The sequence below is a fragment of the Saccostrea cucullata genome, unplaced genomic scaffold, assembly GCF_032062105.1.
Source record: "Saccostrea cucullata isolate Sc308-1 unplaced genomic scaffold, CSIRO_AGI_Scuc_v1 ctg553, whole genome shotgun sequence".
In the NCBI taxonomy this organism is placed as follows: Eukaryota; Metazoa; Mollusca; class Bivalvia; order Ostreida; family Ostreidae; genus Saccostrea; species Saccostrea cuccullata.
Genome location: NW_026927384.1, coordinates 200,055 through 217,558, shown reverse-complemented (window position 1 = coordinate 217,558; position 17,504 = coordinate 200,055). Strand labels below are relative to the sequence as shown.

The 17,504-nt window shown below is 34.0% G+C and overlaps 1 protein-coding gene across 4 annotated transcripts in view; it reads right to left on the bottom strand.

Annotated features, from left to right (window-relative positions):
* The window catches only part of LOC134274308 (cAMP-specific 3',5'-cyclic phosphodiesterase 4C-like), a 78,952-nt gene that overhangs the window by 42,072 nt on the left and 19,376 nt on the right, over window positions 1-17,504 (bottom strand). The window contains exon 1 of one of the 4 annotated variants that reach the window (XM_062756579.1): window positions 14,365-15,886. The exons of 1 other annotated variant lie outside the window; for it this stretch is intronic. In XM_062756579.1, coding sequence (XP_062612563.1) covers window positions 14,365-14,417 — 53 coding nt within the window. In that variant the 5' untranslated portion in view covers window positions 14,418-15,886. Of the gene's footprint in view, window positions 1-1,525; window positions 1,836-12,663; window positions 12,720-14,364; window positions 15,887-17,504 lie in introns of those variants that run through there. 2 more of the 4 variants (XM_062756580.1, XM_062756577.1) reach the window with 2 other exon arrangements.

Sequence of the window (17,504 nt, the reverse complement as noted above, 5' to 3'; positions counted from 1 at the left end):
GAGCAAGAATACAATCAGTACTATTACAATAATAATTGTTTTATTTCAAAGTAAAGTTTTCTTATAGTTCAGCATCATTTCCGCATGTGCATGAAAAGCTAATTATTAAGAACTAGAACAAATGAAAGGCAGTCTTGATTTAACCATAATAATCCACTGTAAATCCAAGAAATTTCCTTCCTAAATTGATAGACAAAAATCAAGAAAACGATGATAGCCTTAAATGACCTCTAAGAATACCATAGCAAATCAAAACCCCTTCATCTAAAATATCACAGCAAATCAAAGACCAACCCTCAAAAGTATAACACAGCAAATCAAAGACCTATCCTCAAAAGTATAACACAGCTAATCAGATTCATCATCAAATTGTTTACAAAATTCAGTAATTTTTTCATTAAATCTGTGTCTTAACCATTAGAATTTTTTTTTTATCTATGTAAAATTGACTCATCCTCATCAATGTTTAATCATCAACATTTATTTGAAATTAGGAACTACTCCGTATTGACAAACAATGAGAAAAAATTTTACAAATAAAATTGTTCTTTAAGATGTTAAGTGTGTAATGACCACATCAGAAGGACGTGTTTTACAAAGAATCTTCCATATGAGCTCAAGAGAATCCTAGAATTAAAAGAACTTGACATTCATTGTAATCCATCCCCATGATCCTGAGATATGTAGCAATTTGAACACAAAGCAGTGCAACAAGGGAGGTAAATCCTAATGAAATATCATAACTTAGAGATAGAAAAGTTCATCTTTTACGTGCCATATCCAGTTATAAAGATCTATAAAATCTTGTACAACCATTGTCTTTTTAACAACCTGAAATCTAAAATGGGTGTTCTGAGTTTCAGATGGAGATGAATAAGATTGTGAGGTGTGTGTGTGTGCAGGGAGGGGGGGGGGGGTTACAAAGTCTTAACTCAATACTTTAATTGACAAGACAGGACTGCCAGAAAACTTTAAAATATCTGTAGGCTCAAGATATATTGATTGAAATCATATCCATAATGAGGTCAGGACTGTCAACACTGATAAATCATATTATTAATGAGGTCAGGGCTATCCACTCTGACATAACCTGGTATTCAATATATCAGAGTATAGGATGGTGAGGTTTCACTGTATTACAATACTACAGTACCCATCCACTGTCCTCACCACTAAAACATGCCAGGAGAAACCTGCAACAAAAATAAACAGAAGTGAAGGCATCTGCTCTACTTTGCCTTGGATTCTGTAAACAGCCACTGTAAACAGCTACTGTACAGAGAACTCAAACGTTACATCACTGTTTACAATGCATCAAGGCAGTAATTACTACAAACAACTATTAATAATATTATGTAAAATAATACCCATCTGAATATACTCCTAGTTGAGCTGGTAGAATGAATAGGACATCCATAAGGCCTACATCAAGGGGCAGATAGAAGCAAACTGATAGTTGAAATTTTCACCTGAGTTCTGTCAACAGATGTTGCGATAAATTGATCAGGGCTGGCAGGCAACTTACCGCTTCTGATGGATGGGGCAGTAGCAGGCAAAGTGCTTATCGCTGGGACAGCTGGGGCACGACTCCTTTTTGCGTCGGTGGGGAATGATGTGATCCTTAAACTTCCTGTACATGGAGGCAGCCATTACTGGGAGGAATCAGGGAGTCTCTTCTTGTCACACTGCCAGTGTAGCTGTAACAGGGCTGACCCAGCTCAAGAAAACACGGAGGTACGTCACACAAGTCAACAGTCGACAGGGATAATCCATCCTTACATTGCATCAAGTCTGATTAACAAGACATAACTGCCAGCTCTCATATCAACAATGCAGAAAAATCCCTCGTCCTTAACAATACAAAAGGTACAATGGTCTGAAATCACCCCCGCCTCACTGGAGAATATTACCAAGGCTCCACGTTATAAATGAATTTCAGAGCACTTCCCTGGAACATCAATACTCAGGTACTCGGCCATTCTTCTGGGTTTCAATCCAGTGACAATAAAAAAAATCCATGGACAATTGCTGAGCGAAATTTCCTTGGAGTTGTGTCAATCAGGAAAGTCAACTTCCACGGGAACAGACCATTCCCGCCAATCAAGCTAGAATTCACCTAGGGATCCGGGAGCCGTACAAATTTCAATGGACAATTAAAGACAATTCCTGCATTGGAGCAAAACATAGTGAATTAAATCACAAACTGTCAGTACGTCAGCCCTCATGTCATCTCCCAATAAACCATTGGGATTCCGTCCGTTAAGAGAAATAATTGAAAAAAATTCAATGAAGAAGTCATAAGATTTTCACGGCAATCATGAGGCAAATAGAAGGAGTGGGAATCCCATACTGTAAACTTAGTGGACAGTTAGAGGCATGTAAATCCTACACCCTACCTAACTCAATTATCACCATATTATGTGGAAATAATTGGGGGCAATTATATCTACTTTCTGCTTTATTAATCTTTGATGGCAGCCAGCACCAAGCAGAAGTTTACATCATCATCATCACTTCCAATAAAACCATTTTATTGATCAAACAAAATTCAACAGCATTGGAGAATCTTTACATTAGGTTAAATATTAATTGCACTGACGTAGATATTTTCTGACACCGCGCCATGAGCCTGCGGCCTCAGGAAGAACTTGTACCCACAATGTCCTAAGCAACAGATCATTTGATCTATTTGTGTTTTCCCCCATCACTGTCTTGTTAGACAAAATCTACCGTTATTAAGCCAAGGTAGTCGGCGCGTGTCACATGGCGACCTGCAGGTGACGTCCCTTTGTCTTGAGTTGCCGTGACAATGTTGCCTGACGCTGGAGCATTTATGTCATCTCTTTTATCTCAATAAGACTTTAATCTTAAAAGGTTTTATATGTCGGTCACTCAGTGGTTTAAATTTTAATGACAATCAGAAGACCTTAATACAGATCTTGGGGGGATTCTCCACTGCCGGCATATTTCTGACTTTGTCATTTAAAAAAAATATATAAATGTCAGCAAAGGACAGTTAAGAGCAGTCAGACTCTTTAAATCTCACAGAAAATATGGAAATCTGGTGAACAAGGAACAATAACTTGAGTTTATTGTCACATTCACCAGGCACTGTACAGTACGAGAAATTCTTACGGCGCCGGAGACAGGAGAGAAAAATTCTTAAACACAGAAGTGTGACATGTCAAAGGAAACAAAGCTGCTTTATAACAAGAACAACCAAATTAAAGTCTCGCACTAATCACTAAGATAATATTTCTATCTTACAAAATTCTTATTAATACCCCCCCAAAATGTTTACTGTATATTCTGCATTGTCTTTTAGATCAAGGAATAAATAATTTTTTCTGCCTTTTACAGATCAACTTTTCTTGATTTTTCAAACTTTCCACTTTTCTTTTTTTGCGTAATGATTTAATGAAAGATTATCCTTTTTCAATCACTGCATTGGTCAGGATCAGATTTATACGTAGGTTTTCTTTCCTTGTACCCAAACAAAAGAGCACTGGCCTAATTTAACCTTTATAGATCTTAGGAAGAATAGCATTTTAACAAAGCTCAAAACAGAAATCCCAGTAAACTATTGATTTACACCAAAGGGTCCATTTTTCTACATTTTGAACACAAACAAAGAACTATATTTTGCCCCCCAACTTTGATGGAGTAATATTTAATTAAGTCCTTAAACAGAGGAGTATACACTTCAAAGCACTGAATAATTTCATTAATGACGTCATATGACGTAATGACGTCACAAATATGACGTAAATTTTTTTATGAATTTTGCAAAAAATGTACATATTTCGTCGATATTTTAAATAAAAGTCACCGAGCGCATGTGTGTTCAATAAATATTTTGATATAATGTGTAGAATGATAATATCAATGAAATATGTCAATATTGTTCCTGAACACACATGCGCTCTATAAATTTTAAAGCTTAAATTGTTGAAATTTTGTCCATTTTGTCCTCTTTCTGAAAAAGGATATAAAATCGGACTCGTTTGTGACGTCATAAAAACAGAAATTGTGAATACACTGCTCTGGAACTATAATATTTTCTGTTAACTTATATTTCTCGTACAATTTATTGAATTCAGCACATTTCAGGAAGTTTTCAAAATTTGACTTTTGTGGGGGCAAACATATGCAATATACCGCATATAGTTCTTTCTTATGAACTAAACTGTTCTTTTTCTAATAAATGAACAACAAAAAACTGACAGACTAGGATAAATAAAATTTCATTAACACACATCAATTAAGATAAAAATTCCAATTTAAACTTAAATATTTACATTAATGTATATTTACAAGTAAAAATTGATGTACATTTACGTCATAATAAAGATTGTTTTTGAATTAATTTTTGATTAAGATGCTATTAAATTAACTTTTGAGAAGGATGTTATTAAGTTAAATTTTAATAAAATCATGAATTCTCAATATTAAAACTCTTTCAATGCTTTGAATATTAAACAGAATAATTTTCAAGATCTAGACTAAAATGACTATTAAAATAAAAATAAAAGATTAATCATATTTACACCCAGATCACATCCATTCATTTGAAAAAAAACACAACAATTTTAATATATTTAAAAAATAAAAAAAAAAAGTTCAATAAAAATTATGTAATAAAATGGGAAATACATTGTATTGTTAAAATTGAAAAAAAATTAATTGTTTGGTATTCCTTAACAATAAGGCTAACCTATATTTTCTAAAGCTTAACTTTGTTATGAGCTTTCAGAAATATTTTTTCTGTTAAACTTTTATGCCTAGGATTGAATGAATCTCAATGATTGTCTCCCTTTACTAACAGTAAGTGTTTAAGGAGGAGGCATCTGTTAGTAAAGGGAGACAATCATTTATATAATATTTTTCTTCTACTTGAATAATTACATTCCGCTAATGATTACATTTCACTCTTCCTGAAATATTGACTTTATCCCTCTCCTTAATATATAAATAACATGCCCCTCCTCCTTTACATTCTTCTCTATATAATATATTTCCCTCCTCTTTATATAATTACTTTCCCCTATTCCCTAAATAATTACATTTCCCCTCCTCCTTATAAAATTGCATTTTCCCTCCTCCCTAAATTGCATTTCATTCCTTCCTCCTAAATGATTACATTTCCCCTCCTCTTTATATAAATACATTTCCCCTTTTACAGAACTAATGACCTCCTCTGTTACTTACATTCCCCTCTGCCTTAAGTACTTGGCCCAGGGTCCGTGAAGCATTGTGAATCTTGTATCAAATAAAATTTAACTGTACACACACTGAAATCACCAAGCCTCATCCAATATATAAAGATAGGTATCCTTGATATGAAGAAAACAAGGGTCAGAAAAACTTCCACATCATTAATTAAATCTTCTAATCAATTTATAACACTAATTTTCTATCTGTCATGAATTCCATAAAAAATCTAAAACACTGAATTTATCCTGAACAAATAAAAAAAGCATTGGGAGTCCTTTCACATTAGATATTTTGTAATTCTTTTTTTGGTATGTTTATATCAGATTGTTGGATTACGGGTTCTATAGATCTAATCCAGACTTGAACAGATTAAAGAAACATAAATCCCCTGCCTACCTCAGACAAATCAAGCAATGACCTCATACAAAACCAAGTTTGGCACGTAAATAGTAAAAATCTCCGTCATAAGAATTAGGTACATTCAAAAAATTAAAAGTACCAAATGCCGTACATTCAGTGTGTGGACTTTTTAGTAAAATTACAGAGAGTGAAAAAGATGTAAGAAGATAAATATAGGGAATTCATTGAAAATTAAAAAAATAACAAACAACTGAAAATTTTTCTGAATTTCTCCTCTTTTCTTGTGAAATCAGGAGAGAAATATAAAGTAAAAGTTGATATATTTATTTAAGCATCCACCAGGGAGAGCTTTCTGTTTGTGGACCACCACAGGTGCACTGGCAACATTTAGGAAACAGAAAATGACATGAGAGCTAGTTCTTATGATTTACTGACACAAAACAAATCAGATGCCAGTTAGGACATGTGTACTGTAACTGCTGTATGTCTAGGGAGAGTGCAGTTTTTTCTGGAGGAATGTTATTAGTTCTCTCCCTTTATCTGCAGGAAAGGTTGATAATTGGGAAGAGTTCATTAACTTCAGGAATATTATGGTGTTTAACTGGGGAACATTTTCTTATCATATTCTTTAATTTGAAAAAAAAACACAGTGTTTAGCTGTATAGACAGTTTTACCATGAGGAATATTTTGGTGTTTTAATTAATTAGGGGAGAGAGAGTTCATCATTTTCCTCAGGAGGAATGCTGTAGTGTTTATTTAAGGAGAATTCATTTTGTAGAGGAATTATGTTATATTTACATGGGGAGTATATTTTTTTATCTGAAGGAAAATTGTACTGTTTTCTTGGAGAGAGAGAGTGTAATGGTTTTTAAATGAATTTTCCTTTTTTCCCTTAAGAAATGTTAAAGTGATTGAAATAATAACTAGCCGGGAGAGTTCATTATCTGGAGGATTTCTATGTTGTTGGTTTTTTTTCTGAGAGAGAGATTTTTCAATATCTGAAGAAAAGAAGTACAGGGCTAGGGAGATGACATTATGTGAAGGATGCTGACTACATAAGACTTCAGGAAGATATCATTATATGAAAGATGTTGGCAAAATTCTGCTAAGGAGGTATTATTTCCTGGCAGGGTAGTGTTAGGGTAGTAGTCATTATATGAAGGATTCTGACTAAATACTGCCAGGGAGATGTCATTATATGAAGGATGCTGATAGAATACTGCTAGGGAGATGTCATTATCTGAAGTATGCTTATAGATACTGCTAGGGAGATGTCATTATCTGAAGTATGCTTATAGATACTGCTAGGGAGATATCATTATAAGAAGGATTTTTATAGAATAAAACAGATTCAATGTTGTTTTATGCTACCTTTTACTGGGTAATCTAGTAAAATAATTTATGTGCAAAATGGATAGAATATATAATGCTAATTGATTTGACTGTTAAAAATTATTTGGCAGGGTAGTGTTAAGATGTCACACAAATTACGTTTCTGGCAGTGTAGTTGTAGAGAGTTGTCATTATCTAAAGGATGTTGGCAGTGTAGTTGTAGGGAGTTGTCATTATCTAAAGGATGTTGGCAGTGTAGTTTTAGGGAGATGTCATTATCTAAAGGATGTTGGCAGTGTAGTCGTAGGGATTTGTCATTATATAAAGGATGTTGGCAGTGTCATCGTAGGGAGTTGTCAATATCTAAAGGATTCTGGCAGATTAGTTTTAGGTAGTTGTCATTATCTTAAGGATTCTTGCAATGTTGTTGTAGGGAGTTGTCACTATCTAAAGGATGTTGGCAGTGTAGTTTTAGGGAGATGTCATTATCTAAAGGATGTTGGCAGTGTCGTTGTAGGGATTTGTCATTATATAAAGGATGTTGGCAGTGTCGTTGTAGGGAGTTGTCATTATCTAAGGGATGCAGGCAGTGTAGTTGTAGGGAGTTGTCATTATCTAAAGGATCTTGGCAGTGTAGTTGTAGGGATTTGTCATTATATAAAGGATCTTGGCAATGTCATTGTAGGGAGTTGTCATTATCTAAGGGATGCAGGCAGTGTAGTTGTAGGGAGTTGTCATTATCTAAAGGATGTTGGCAGTGTAGTTGTAGTGAGTTGTCATTATCTAAGGGATGCAGGCACTGTAGTTGTAGGAAGTTGTCATTATCTAAAGGATGCTGGCAGTGTAGTGCTAGACATTATATGAGAGATGCTGACAGAGTTATATGCTGACTTATATATCAGGGAGACATCACTTTATGAAGGTTGCTGGTAAAGAGTGCTAGGGATAGTCCCTTTTCTAAGAGAGTGCCCAAGATTCCTGAATATTTTGAATAATGTTTGGATTATAAATTGATCAATTGGGCATTCAATACCTAGTTATTTATACATGTATATATATCATAGAATAAGTCTAGATTACACATCTGCCCTGCAATCACTTCATTAATTTTCATAAATTACATATAACTCTGTCACTGTAGGCATATCTATACAAGTATAACCTAGTTACCAAATCATTTTATATTAAATAGATAAAAAAAATGTATCAGCTGTAGGTGTATCTATATTATTTTAATAGATATAACTTAATTTCATATCAGATTTATTATAAGATATATAAAAACATAAGTGTATATCAAATCATTATTCTAATAATTACTTTGCAAACATTTAAAATCTTCAGTTTTTAGGTTTATATTTTTCTTAATATGAAATTTTTTTTTTTTTTTGAAATTCATCTTTTTCATATAGCAGCATCCTCATCTTGTTTCTTTACGACAAAAAGAGTCTATAAAAAGGAAAGTTTCTAATTGATATTCCTTACCAACTGCAAAAGAAATCATTAATAAAAGCAATTACATGTAAATCTTCCTATTACATCTGAAAGAAATTTCCATAATATTGGAAATTTTTCGTCTTGTATGCATCTTCAGATTCTGTGTGTCTCAGCATTAAAGTACGTATTGATAGCCGCGGTTCCTTGTGGATTTGATTATCAAAGACTTTCAGTGAGAGTGATTTGTTAAGTGTTTTTATCGGAGCCTTATTAATACCGTATAAAGCTATAGAATCCTCATCAGCCGCTATATTCAATATCCCTCATAATAGCCAACTTTGTGATCATGGCCGTGACAATTACGGAGACAGGAAGAAACGCAGGCCTGAATGACGATCCACACATTAACCACTAATACACACCTCATGCTGAATTAAATCCGCGGAATTCCTGTGGACTCTGTTACTTAACAGACAAAAGGCTAGATGGCTCATCCTTATGTATATAAAATAAAACTTCGTAGACTTCAGCCTGGAGTAACATGTTGTCAAGATAATAATTTGCGAATTTCTTCTTTCATCCACACATGCCAACGTTCTGTTTGAGATATAAAAATTACAAACATTCCACATGTTGAAATGTAAATGTTAAAAATTTGATTTATTTTGTAGCATTATATGCTGTTTTGTGGACATGTACTGTAAAAGAATATTTATTTAAAGTTATAAAATCATTCCTAAATTTACTCTTCCTTTAATTTTCAACAAAAAATTATCTCATAAGATGGTTGGAAGGCAAGAAAAATTTATATTACATTTTGGCATTATTTTTGGGGTATATACCTGCGAAACAAATTGAATAACTTCCATAAAACAAATAAAATTAGGTTTCAGTGTTCATTTTTTTTTAAGTGAGCCCTCTCTGACTTTAATGCATATCTGCTAAAATTCCAGAATACCGCTAAAATTTATTGCTTTTTATTTGTAATGGCCCCTTTAGTGAGCTTTTAAATATCGCTAAAATTACTTCTTGCTAAAAATTTAATACCCATTTTTAAGGACAAATCGCTAGATTTGCGTCTCGCTAAAATTTCCAATTATACGGTATTCTTTCCCAGAATGAGGATGGTGATAATCACAACCCGAGTCGTCTGTCTAAGAAACGTTGTTTGTCCGATATGGATACATAGTATGGGGGGGATTTTTTTTTTATCATATTTATAATGTTTAAAGTCTAAAGTAAATGATGATTCTGAGATTTAATAATAATATCATTGTTAATACATACAACTATTTTTCTAGCTCTAACTTTCATAACAAATTGCCAAGCAAAAGATACATCTCTTCCCCAGCTTGCCTTCGCTTGGCTATAAAACGAACGTCATTTTTAACAATCTCCTTCCCTTCAATTTAACAGTGAGTGAATCCAATTTATGATTAAACTTCTGGAAAGTCTATTGTCCTTATAATCTTTGTACAAATCATTATAAGATACTTCAAAAGAATTCCCAGGTTATACGTTAATTTTTACAGCCGTTCGTTGCTCGAGTAAGACTGAGTCAACAATTTTTTGTCACAATTCACCTACATATTGATGTCATTTTCACACTGTGACATCATAATAATGGGGAAAATCATTACTTTTATATGTTATTTATATATAAATAGAACATGTGTAAGACTACAGGTGTGCCAAATTTCACTCTGATTTGAAATGTTGTTTTGTAAATATAGAGATAGTTCGCGATTTTTTTGATCACCCCTCATAGTTTTTGCCCTGTCCATCCGTCTGTCTTTTCATCTGCAAATAACTTTAACCTTCCCCATAACTTTTGAATAGATGAAGGTAGAGCTTTCAAATTTCACAGGACTGTGAATTCCATTTTACAAGACATTTCTTTGGGTACCACCAAATTTTACCTCTTGACCTTGACCTTAGACTTTAACCTTGGCCATCAATTTTGAATAGTTAGCACTAGGCCTTTCATATTTCACAGGTGTATTCCTTGTGATACGACCTTTCTCTAGATACCAACAATTTTGACCTTTTGGCCTTGGACTTTGACTTGTATTTGAAAAACTTCGATTTTCACCATAAGCTGCAATCGATACGAGGGCATCAGTATTTCACAAACACATCTTGTTATAGTTTAAATTTATTTCAGATTCTCTTAACTTTTCAGTAATAATCCCTAACAAGGGGAAAGTCAGAAAGCTTGTGAGTTTTATAACTTCCGATGATGCCTTTTCTGTTTCTTGCAGTTTCCTTTCAGAAAACAGACAAAATCAGTCTGCCAATATTACTGTCAATCTAATTAGGGTGGTCTAAGATGGGATTCAATATCAAACAAGAAAAATCCTTCAAAATGACAAATCGCTCTTAATAATGACAGACTCATATTTCATTTTAATATGAACAAAAATAACATTATTCTGAAGTGAAAGAATACAGGAAATGTTTTGACTTTTAGTACCACAATAAACCTGAAGGATTTTGACAGGGGTAATATAAACCCATATTTGGTGTAAATAAATATTGAGGAACTTATCTTTAAAATCAACCTAATTATGATTCTTAAGTCTGTATGATTTGTTAAATATTTGATTTTCTATCGATAATAACTTGTATGAGGTCACAAATTGACTCTGTGTAAACACCATAAGAAAACCCTGATCAATCCTTATCAAAACTTTGTAAATGTCAGAACAAACTTTGTGGGAACCTTTTGCTCAAAGACAAATATTTTTCCCCTATAAGAACTATAATGCTGGGTCGATTCAAAAAACCATCATCATCCACCATCAAACCTTTTCACCTAATTTGAAATTTTTCATGACAGAAATACCCATCAAACTCATGAACTGCATGATCAAATTAGCATGAATCAGAGGTCTGACTTTATAATTACATTATTTCTTAATTTTGAGCACATCTTAAAATTCAAATTCATTATTGCTAAGTTTAACTGTTATACAAGAAAACTAGCAATTGATTATGTAAAAATTGATACACTGTAATATTTTTTTCACAGTAACTAAATAGATACAAATTACTACTGACATTTTCTTGCTTTAAAGCTAACTTTTGCTACCATGGCTGATACTTTTGTAACTGATGCTATCATTTCTAGCACTAACTTTGTAACCATGGTTACCACTGCTAGAACTTAAAATGTAAATGTTGACACTATTCTAGCAGTAGCTATTTTATTTTTCTTGGCTTGCATTCTATAGCACAGTGCTAATTGACTCTTGATTCTGTTGGTGGAATTGTGCATTTTGTCCAGTGATCAAAACAAAATCATATTAAGCTCTTCAATAGAGCTGACATTAGACACATTTTCTGAGTCTGCTTAATTCAGTTGCAGGAAAAAAATGGAATTTGTTGACGTGTAGAATATCAATCTACGAGCAATACTATAACATCACACATCTGTATCTGAATTAATCGTATCAATTCACACTATGGATAAGTAAAACACACCAATTCACACTAAGGATAAAGTAAAAGTTGTGTCACTTGATACCTGACTGAAAATCCAGAATTTTTTATTGAAGTCTCTTGTTCAGGGTGTGAGTATAATGTGTGAGGTTATTATTATTGTTTGGCAGAAGGCTGGAAACCTACTCACAAGTCCAACTGGAGGTAATTGACCCCTTATTGTTTTGTGATTATTTATTGATTATATAAGAAATAACTGTCATAAGTTCTGGAAATAAACTTCTGATAACAACCAGATGTAAAATACAGACAACTGTAACAGGAAAGGAGAAAATGCATGGCTGGAAATAAATCTCTAGTCAGGTGCTCTACCAATTGAATCCAGGCCGATATCCACGGCCCATGGTCTTCGCCCTCGAAGACACAACCCAAGTTCTTATTGCCCCTGGCAAAACACAAACCAAATCTGTAACAGGAAAGGAGAAAATGCATGGCTGGACCGGGAATCGAACCCGGGACCCCTGTATCTCTAGTCAGGTGCTCTACCAATTGAGCTATCCAGGCCGATATCCACGGCCCAAACCATTACACAACAAACGAGGGGGACTTTTTCTCTGTGTTTTGTAATTTTCCAACACTGCCATACAAACACCATGATATCATAATTATATTACCAATGCAACTGTGTATAAAGCATACATTTTGAAATGAAATAACATACCCTTCGTTTTACATTTTCAAACTTAAAAATGTTCCCTTAAGGTCGTGTGACATCATTTCCTGTTACAATAGTTTCCTTTTTTTTACCCTGAGCTAAACACCACCCCTCCACACCTCCTAATATCTTCCCGTTTTCTTCTAAAAGCCTCACAACTTACTTTTCTCTGTGAAGAAAGAAGGATATCTTACGATGGTGCATTTTGCTCCTCTGTTTTAGGACAGACAGCAAGGGAAAATCTAACTAGACACCGAATGTTGATAAATTTCTCTCCGTCTTATACAGTGCATTACTTGTCATTTTTGGGCACAAACACACACATGCAAAAAACACCATTGTTAAAAGTTGTCCTAAGAAAGACACGTCTTCTGGATTTCAGACGTTAAGATAACCTGACAGCTGGGCCCAGCAAGACGCACCAAGATAGCATGGACTCCAAAATACTGCACAATATCTCCGAATTAAAAACTCCCTAATCATGTTCACGGCCCTAAGTACACTTGTTTCTCTATTGTCACCTAGAGACAACTTTTTCTTGGGTTTTATATGGATTACTTTCATACATCAAAAACATTAAAACATGCAGTATCCATCACGGCCAACAGAAATAGGTAATATTTAGCTCTTATTAAGACGATCTAAAAAAATTTGTGACCCAGTATTCATTTATAGCATAAAATCAAGCATTTTCTTGTTATAAAATAACTTCAGTCATATTTACAACTAATTTGGTTTTATTTTATCATTTTTATTATTACTGAATATGATTCAAACAGCAATTAAGTAGCAGGCTACATTCAGACATTCATGACTTCTGTATAACACAATAGATTTCCTGTCACAGGGCTCTGGAGCCCTGCCATCTCGTATTTGCCAACAGATTACGGAATTCTCCCCTCTCCATCATAATTCAATCATTTTTGAGAATCCTGAGATACTATCACAGATGTGGAGAAAAAACAATGACTGTTAACGATGAAAAACAATGACTGTTAACGATGATAATTCTGTGCCTGATAGGCCCAGGGGTCACATGACCTTGAGTATTCTATATCTGAATTACTCAGATCATAATAAAATTTGCTACCAATGGGAACTGGAGAAAGTATCTTTTAAATATTTCTAAAAAAAATTCTTCTCGAGTTTTGAAACGACTATTTCATTTTGCTTTTCTGTATCTTTTTTGTTTTAATACGGGGAAGAAGGAAGTTTTTTATTTTGATTTACACAAAAGATTTGTCAGTGTTCATTAAAAAAATATCATTTACGTCACAAACTCCAACAAACAGTACTGTGTAGCTTAATTTTTTAAGGAAGGAAAGGAACGCTGGTTTTTTTAATATCATCAAAAAGCATTTTCAGCAGTAGAGGCTGACAAAATCTCTGAAAACTCTTTTGTTTTCTAAAATAAGATTATGCAGTCTCATGTTTATAGCTTGTCTTCTTCATAATTGAAAATCAATTCTATCCAAAGAAAAATTACAGGCAAATAAATATGTCTGGCCAATAATTTTTTTTTATATATACTCATATATTACCAGAAATGTATAAATATACCTAGACCTTAGAGCTAGACCTACATAACAAAGTATGTTAGTGCATTAATGTAGCACTGGTACAAGATTATTTCTTAGAAGGAAAGGCCAGTGGAAATTTTACTTTTAAATAATTATTTTATAAGTACATAAAATTTAATTTAATTTACAAGTACATGTATCTGCATCACTTTCTTTAGATTTATGAAATATTCAATAACAACCTAGAATTGCATCAACAGATTTAAAATTAATAATCAATGTTATTTAAAAGCAAAAAGGAAATCTGCTACCTTAGAAAATAAAAACAAAGAACAAGTACCCACCAGACCCAGGAATGCCTGCGAGGGGGAATAATATCCACAGGGACCGACAACATCCTGTCCGATCGGGGAAATTCCCAAAACTGGAGCGGCTCACGGAGGCTTCGTGGACAGAGCGCAAGAAATTCGGTGAGAGTTTGTGGACACAATAAGAATTACGTCAGCCTGGCTTTAAGTGAGGGGAGGACACACATTGAACCGTGACAGAGAACAAACACAGCTCTACCCTCTTCAGTTCTCTCCTGATCAGACGTAAACTGTTTCAGGTGAGACAAACAATACTAACACTGCCAGCTGTAAAGGTCAAACTCTGGATCCACACCTCACACTAAGACAGACCTTAGATCTGTACCTAGTACTCACTTTTCAGATTTCTAGGTTTTTCCACTTGAAATTTTTCCTTTCTCAGATTTTACAATAGTTACTATTTACAGAACGTTGCACCGAGGCAGTGTCTCATTGGAGCAAAAAATAGTTAGTACAAAGTATATCCATAAAAATACTTGGTACTAATACTGAGGACAGTTTTTGGATCCTCCCCTTGCATGAATCGCGTTTGTTTTACTAGAGTGACAGTCCTCACAAAACACAGCAAAGTCTTAATCATCAATCAATGAAGCTTAGCAGCCCAGCCTTCTGTTAAAGTCAACAAAGCTGGATCCACCACTAGATTTTATTCTCCAGCAACTTGATCTGGAAAAGGAGTTGAAGTACCGAAAATCTGCTCCCAAGCTCCTCTTATAGGAAAGATCAATGTATGAGGACTGACGTGTTACGTCATCAGGATAAAAAATACCTTCTATGTATTTCTCCTTTTATACCTCAAAATCAATTGGGGCCCATAAATCTTGTTGCTATGACCATTAAGAAATGTCAGGGCCAAGTTTTAACTGTGAAAAATAGTGCCATATTTCACAAATCAGCTCCAACAGAATATTTCATCCTCCCCACTGTGTCTCAGCCTATTATTGCTTCATCCTTACGACCAAATATTGCTACTTAGCATAATCTCCCTGTGGTTTACAGTAGCAGTGGTATGGAAAAGGAAAAATATAATATAACCTGACGCAATTTCAAGATTTAATAATCCTACAATATTGGTTGCAGTCTAAGAAACCCTGGCCTGAGCTTCATCAATAAACCATGCAACAGTTGCGAGATTGAATTCTAATTCCTTTTTCGGTTTTTCGTTATGACTAATTATTCTGGTTGTGTTTCATAAAATTTTATAATACACCCATCACCTAGAAACTCCAACATTTGAAAATAAATAATCTAAGTGCTTGCAAAAACCCTGGCTTCTTTTCCTGTTTTATTGAGGTTCTATACATACTAAGGAGCAGAAAGTTACTCACTAGGGGACAACTGATTACAGATGACAACCAGAGAAAGCAATAACTCATCAGATCCATTCCTTAATTAACTTGTTAATTTCCCTGTGGATAATCCATCCCTGATAATAGCACTAATAATCCAATGTAAATCAGGTTAATCAGGCAATAATGTTCCAAGGTGAGGTATTATTTTTTTTGCACTGTCACAGATTAACACACATTTATTAACCCTAAATTCCCACTTCACACTTTTATTTATGATATTTACGTCCTGTTTGCGAGAGTGATGAGGTACACATTTCTTTTTTACTGGACTTTCTTATCATTTCCTGGTCTTCTTGTACTTATCGTCACAGGTAATTAAATTCATAGATCGACCTCCGTAATCTTATATACAACAGCTGTACCACAATAAAGTCAGAACACAATGCTCCTTTTTTGGGCGAGGACATTGTCCGATATCCGAGTGAATTAATATGCTAATTGCGTCTTTTTTAAGGCACCTCAATGTCACGTAAAACTCCAAACACTTAGGTCAAAGACTATCCTAGCCCCAAAACATCATGACCTGTAAAATTATTCTCCCATTAATAGGACTGGAATGCATTGAATTATGTCAAGACCTTCCGTTATCAGAGAAAACTTCCTTTTAGCCATGCTAACATGGCTCCAACCTTCAGATAAGGACTGCCTTGTTAAGGAACCATTGCAAAAAATTCAGGGAATAATTAACCAAAAAAAAACTTTCTTATGAGCAGCTCCCAGAATCTGAACAAGTTTGTTTTTAAAAGTTGTCACTGCAGGAGGACATGCAGTGTGAAATTTGGGTCATTGGTGTACACAAACTGACCAAGCTGTCTGTCACCTCTTCTGTCAAAACAGTCCTTAACTACAGTCATTAATGGTTTTTACAACCTGTTCAACCTATTCACTATGAAAAGTTCTTAAATAAGGAATGATGCAGGAATCCACCAGTGAAAAAATGCAATGATAAATAGATTTTTTTTTTCAGATCCCCGGTAGTTCACAAACTTTGTTCTGTATCATCCACACATAATAACAGTAAGCCCCTGGGTGTTTGTTGGGATGATATGACCAGTGTCCACTGTTTGAATCCTTCGACCACATGGAGTGCAATGTCCAGACCCACTTAAACCTTCCAAAGGTCGTAACCTCTTACAAAAACATCCCCGGGGATTTGTCAACAAATTTAACGATAAAAAAGCCTACCCCATAATCGGAGAGCCTTCACAATGGAACAATTACTTCACTGAATCTAGGCGACTGAAATCCATTAGAGGGCTGAAGAAAACATTGAAATAGAAATATTGTATTGGGAACAAGAAACGCAATTAACACCAATAATTTTAAATTGGACGTTACACAGAAACGTCCATCATCAACAATCAATTCAAAGGAAATCAAAAGTTTTATTACTGAAAACGTTTAACACATTATGGGTGAATGTATTGGATACTCAATATATACTGGTTTGTCTAACAATCATTTATTGTTGACGAATTTGATTTGATAAGGGACTTGAAATTTGTAGTGTTTGCCGACTAACTACTCAGTAATTGTGTGTTTATGTATAATAAAAGGACCTTTATGTACAAAGTTTTAACTTACAGATGCTTGTGGGAAAATTGTATTTAAATAAATAAATATGTCATAACAAAAAGTAATTCAAAAATATTTATTTTGTGAAACTAAATTTGTTTTAGTACAGTAAAACTAATCCTTTATACAATATAATTTAAAAATTCAAAAAAATTAAAAGATAAAATTTAAATTAGGAAAACACTGCTA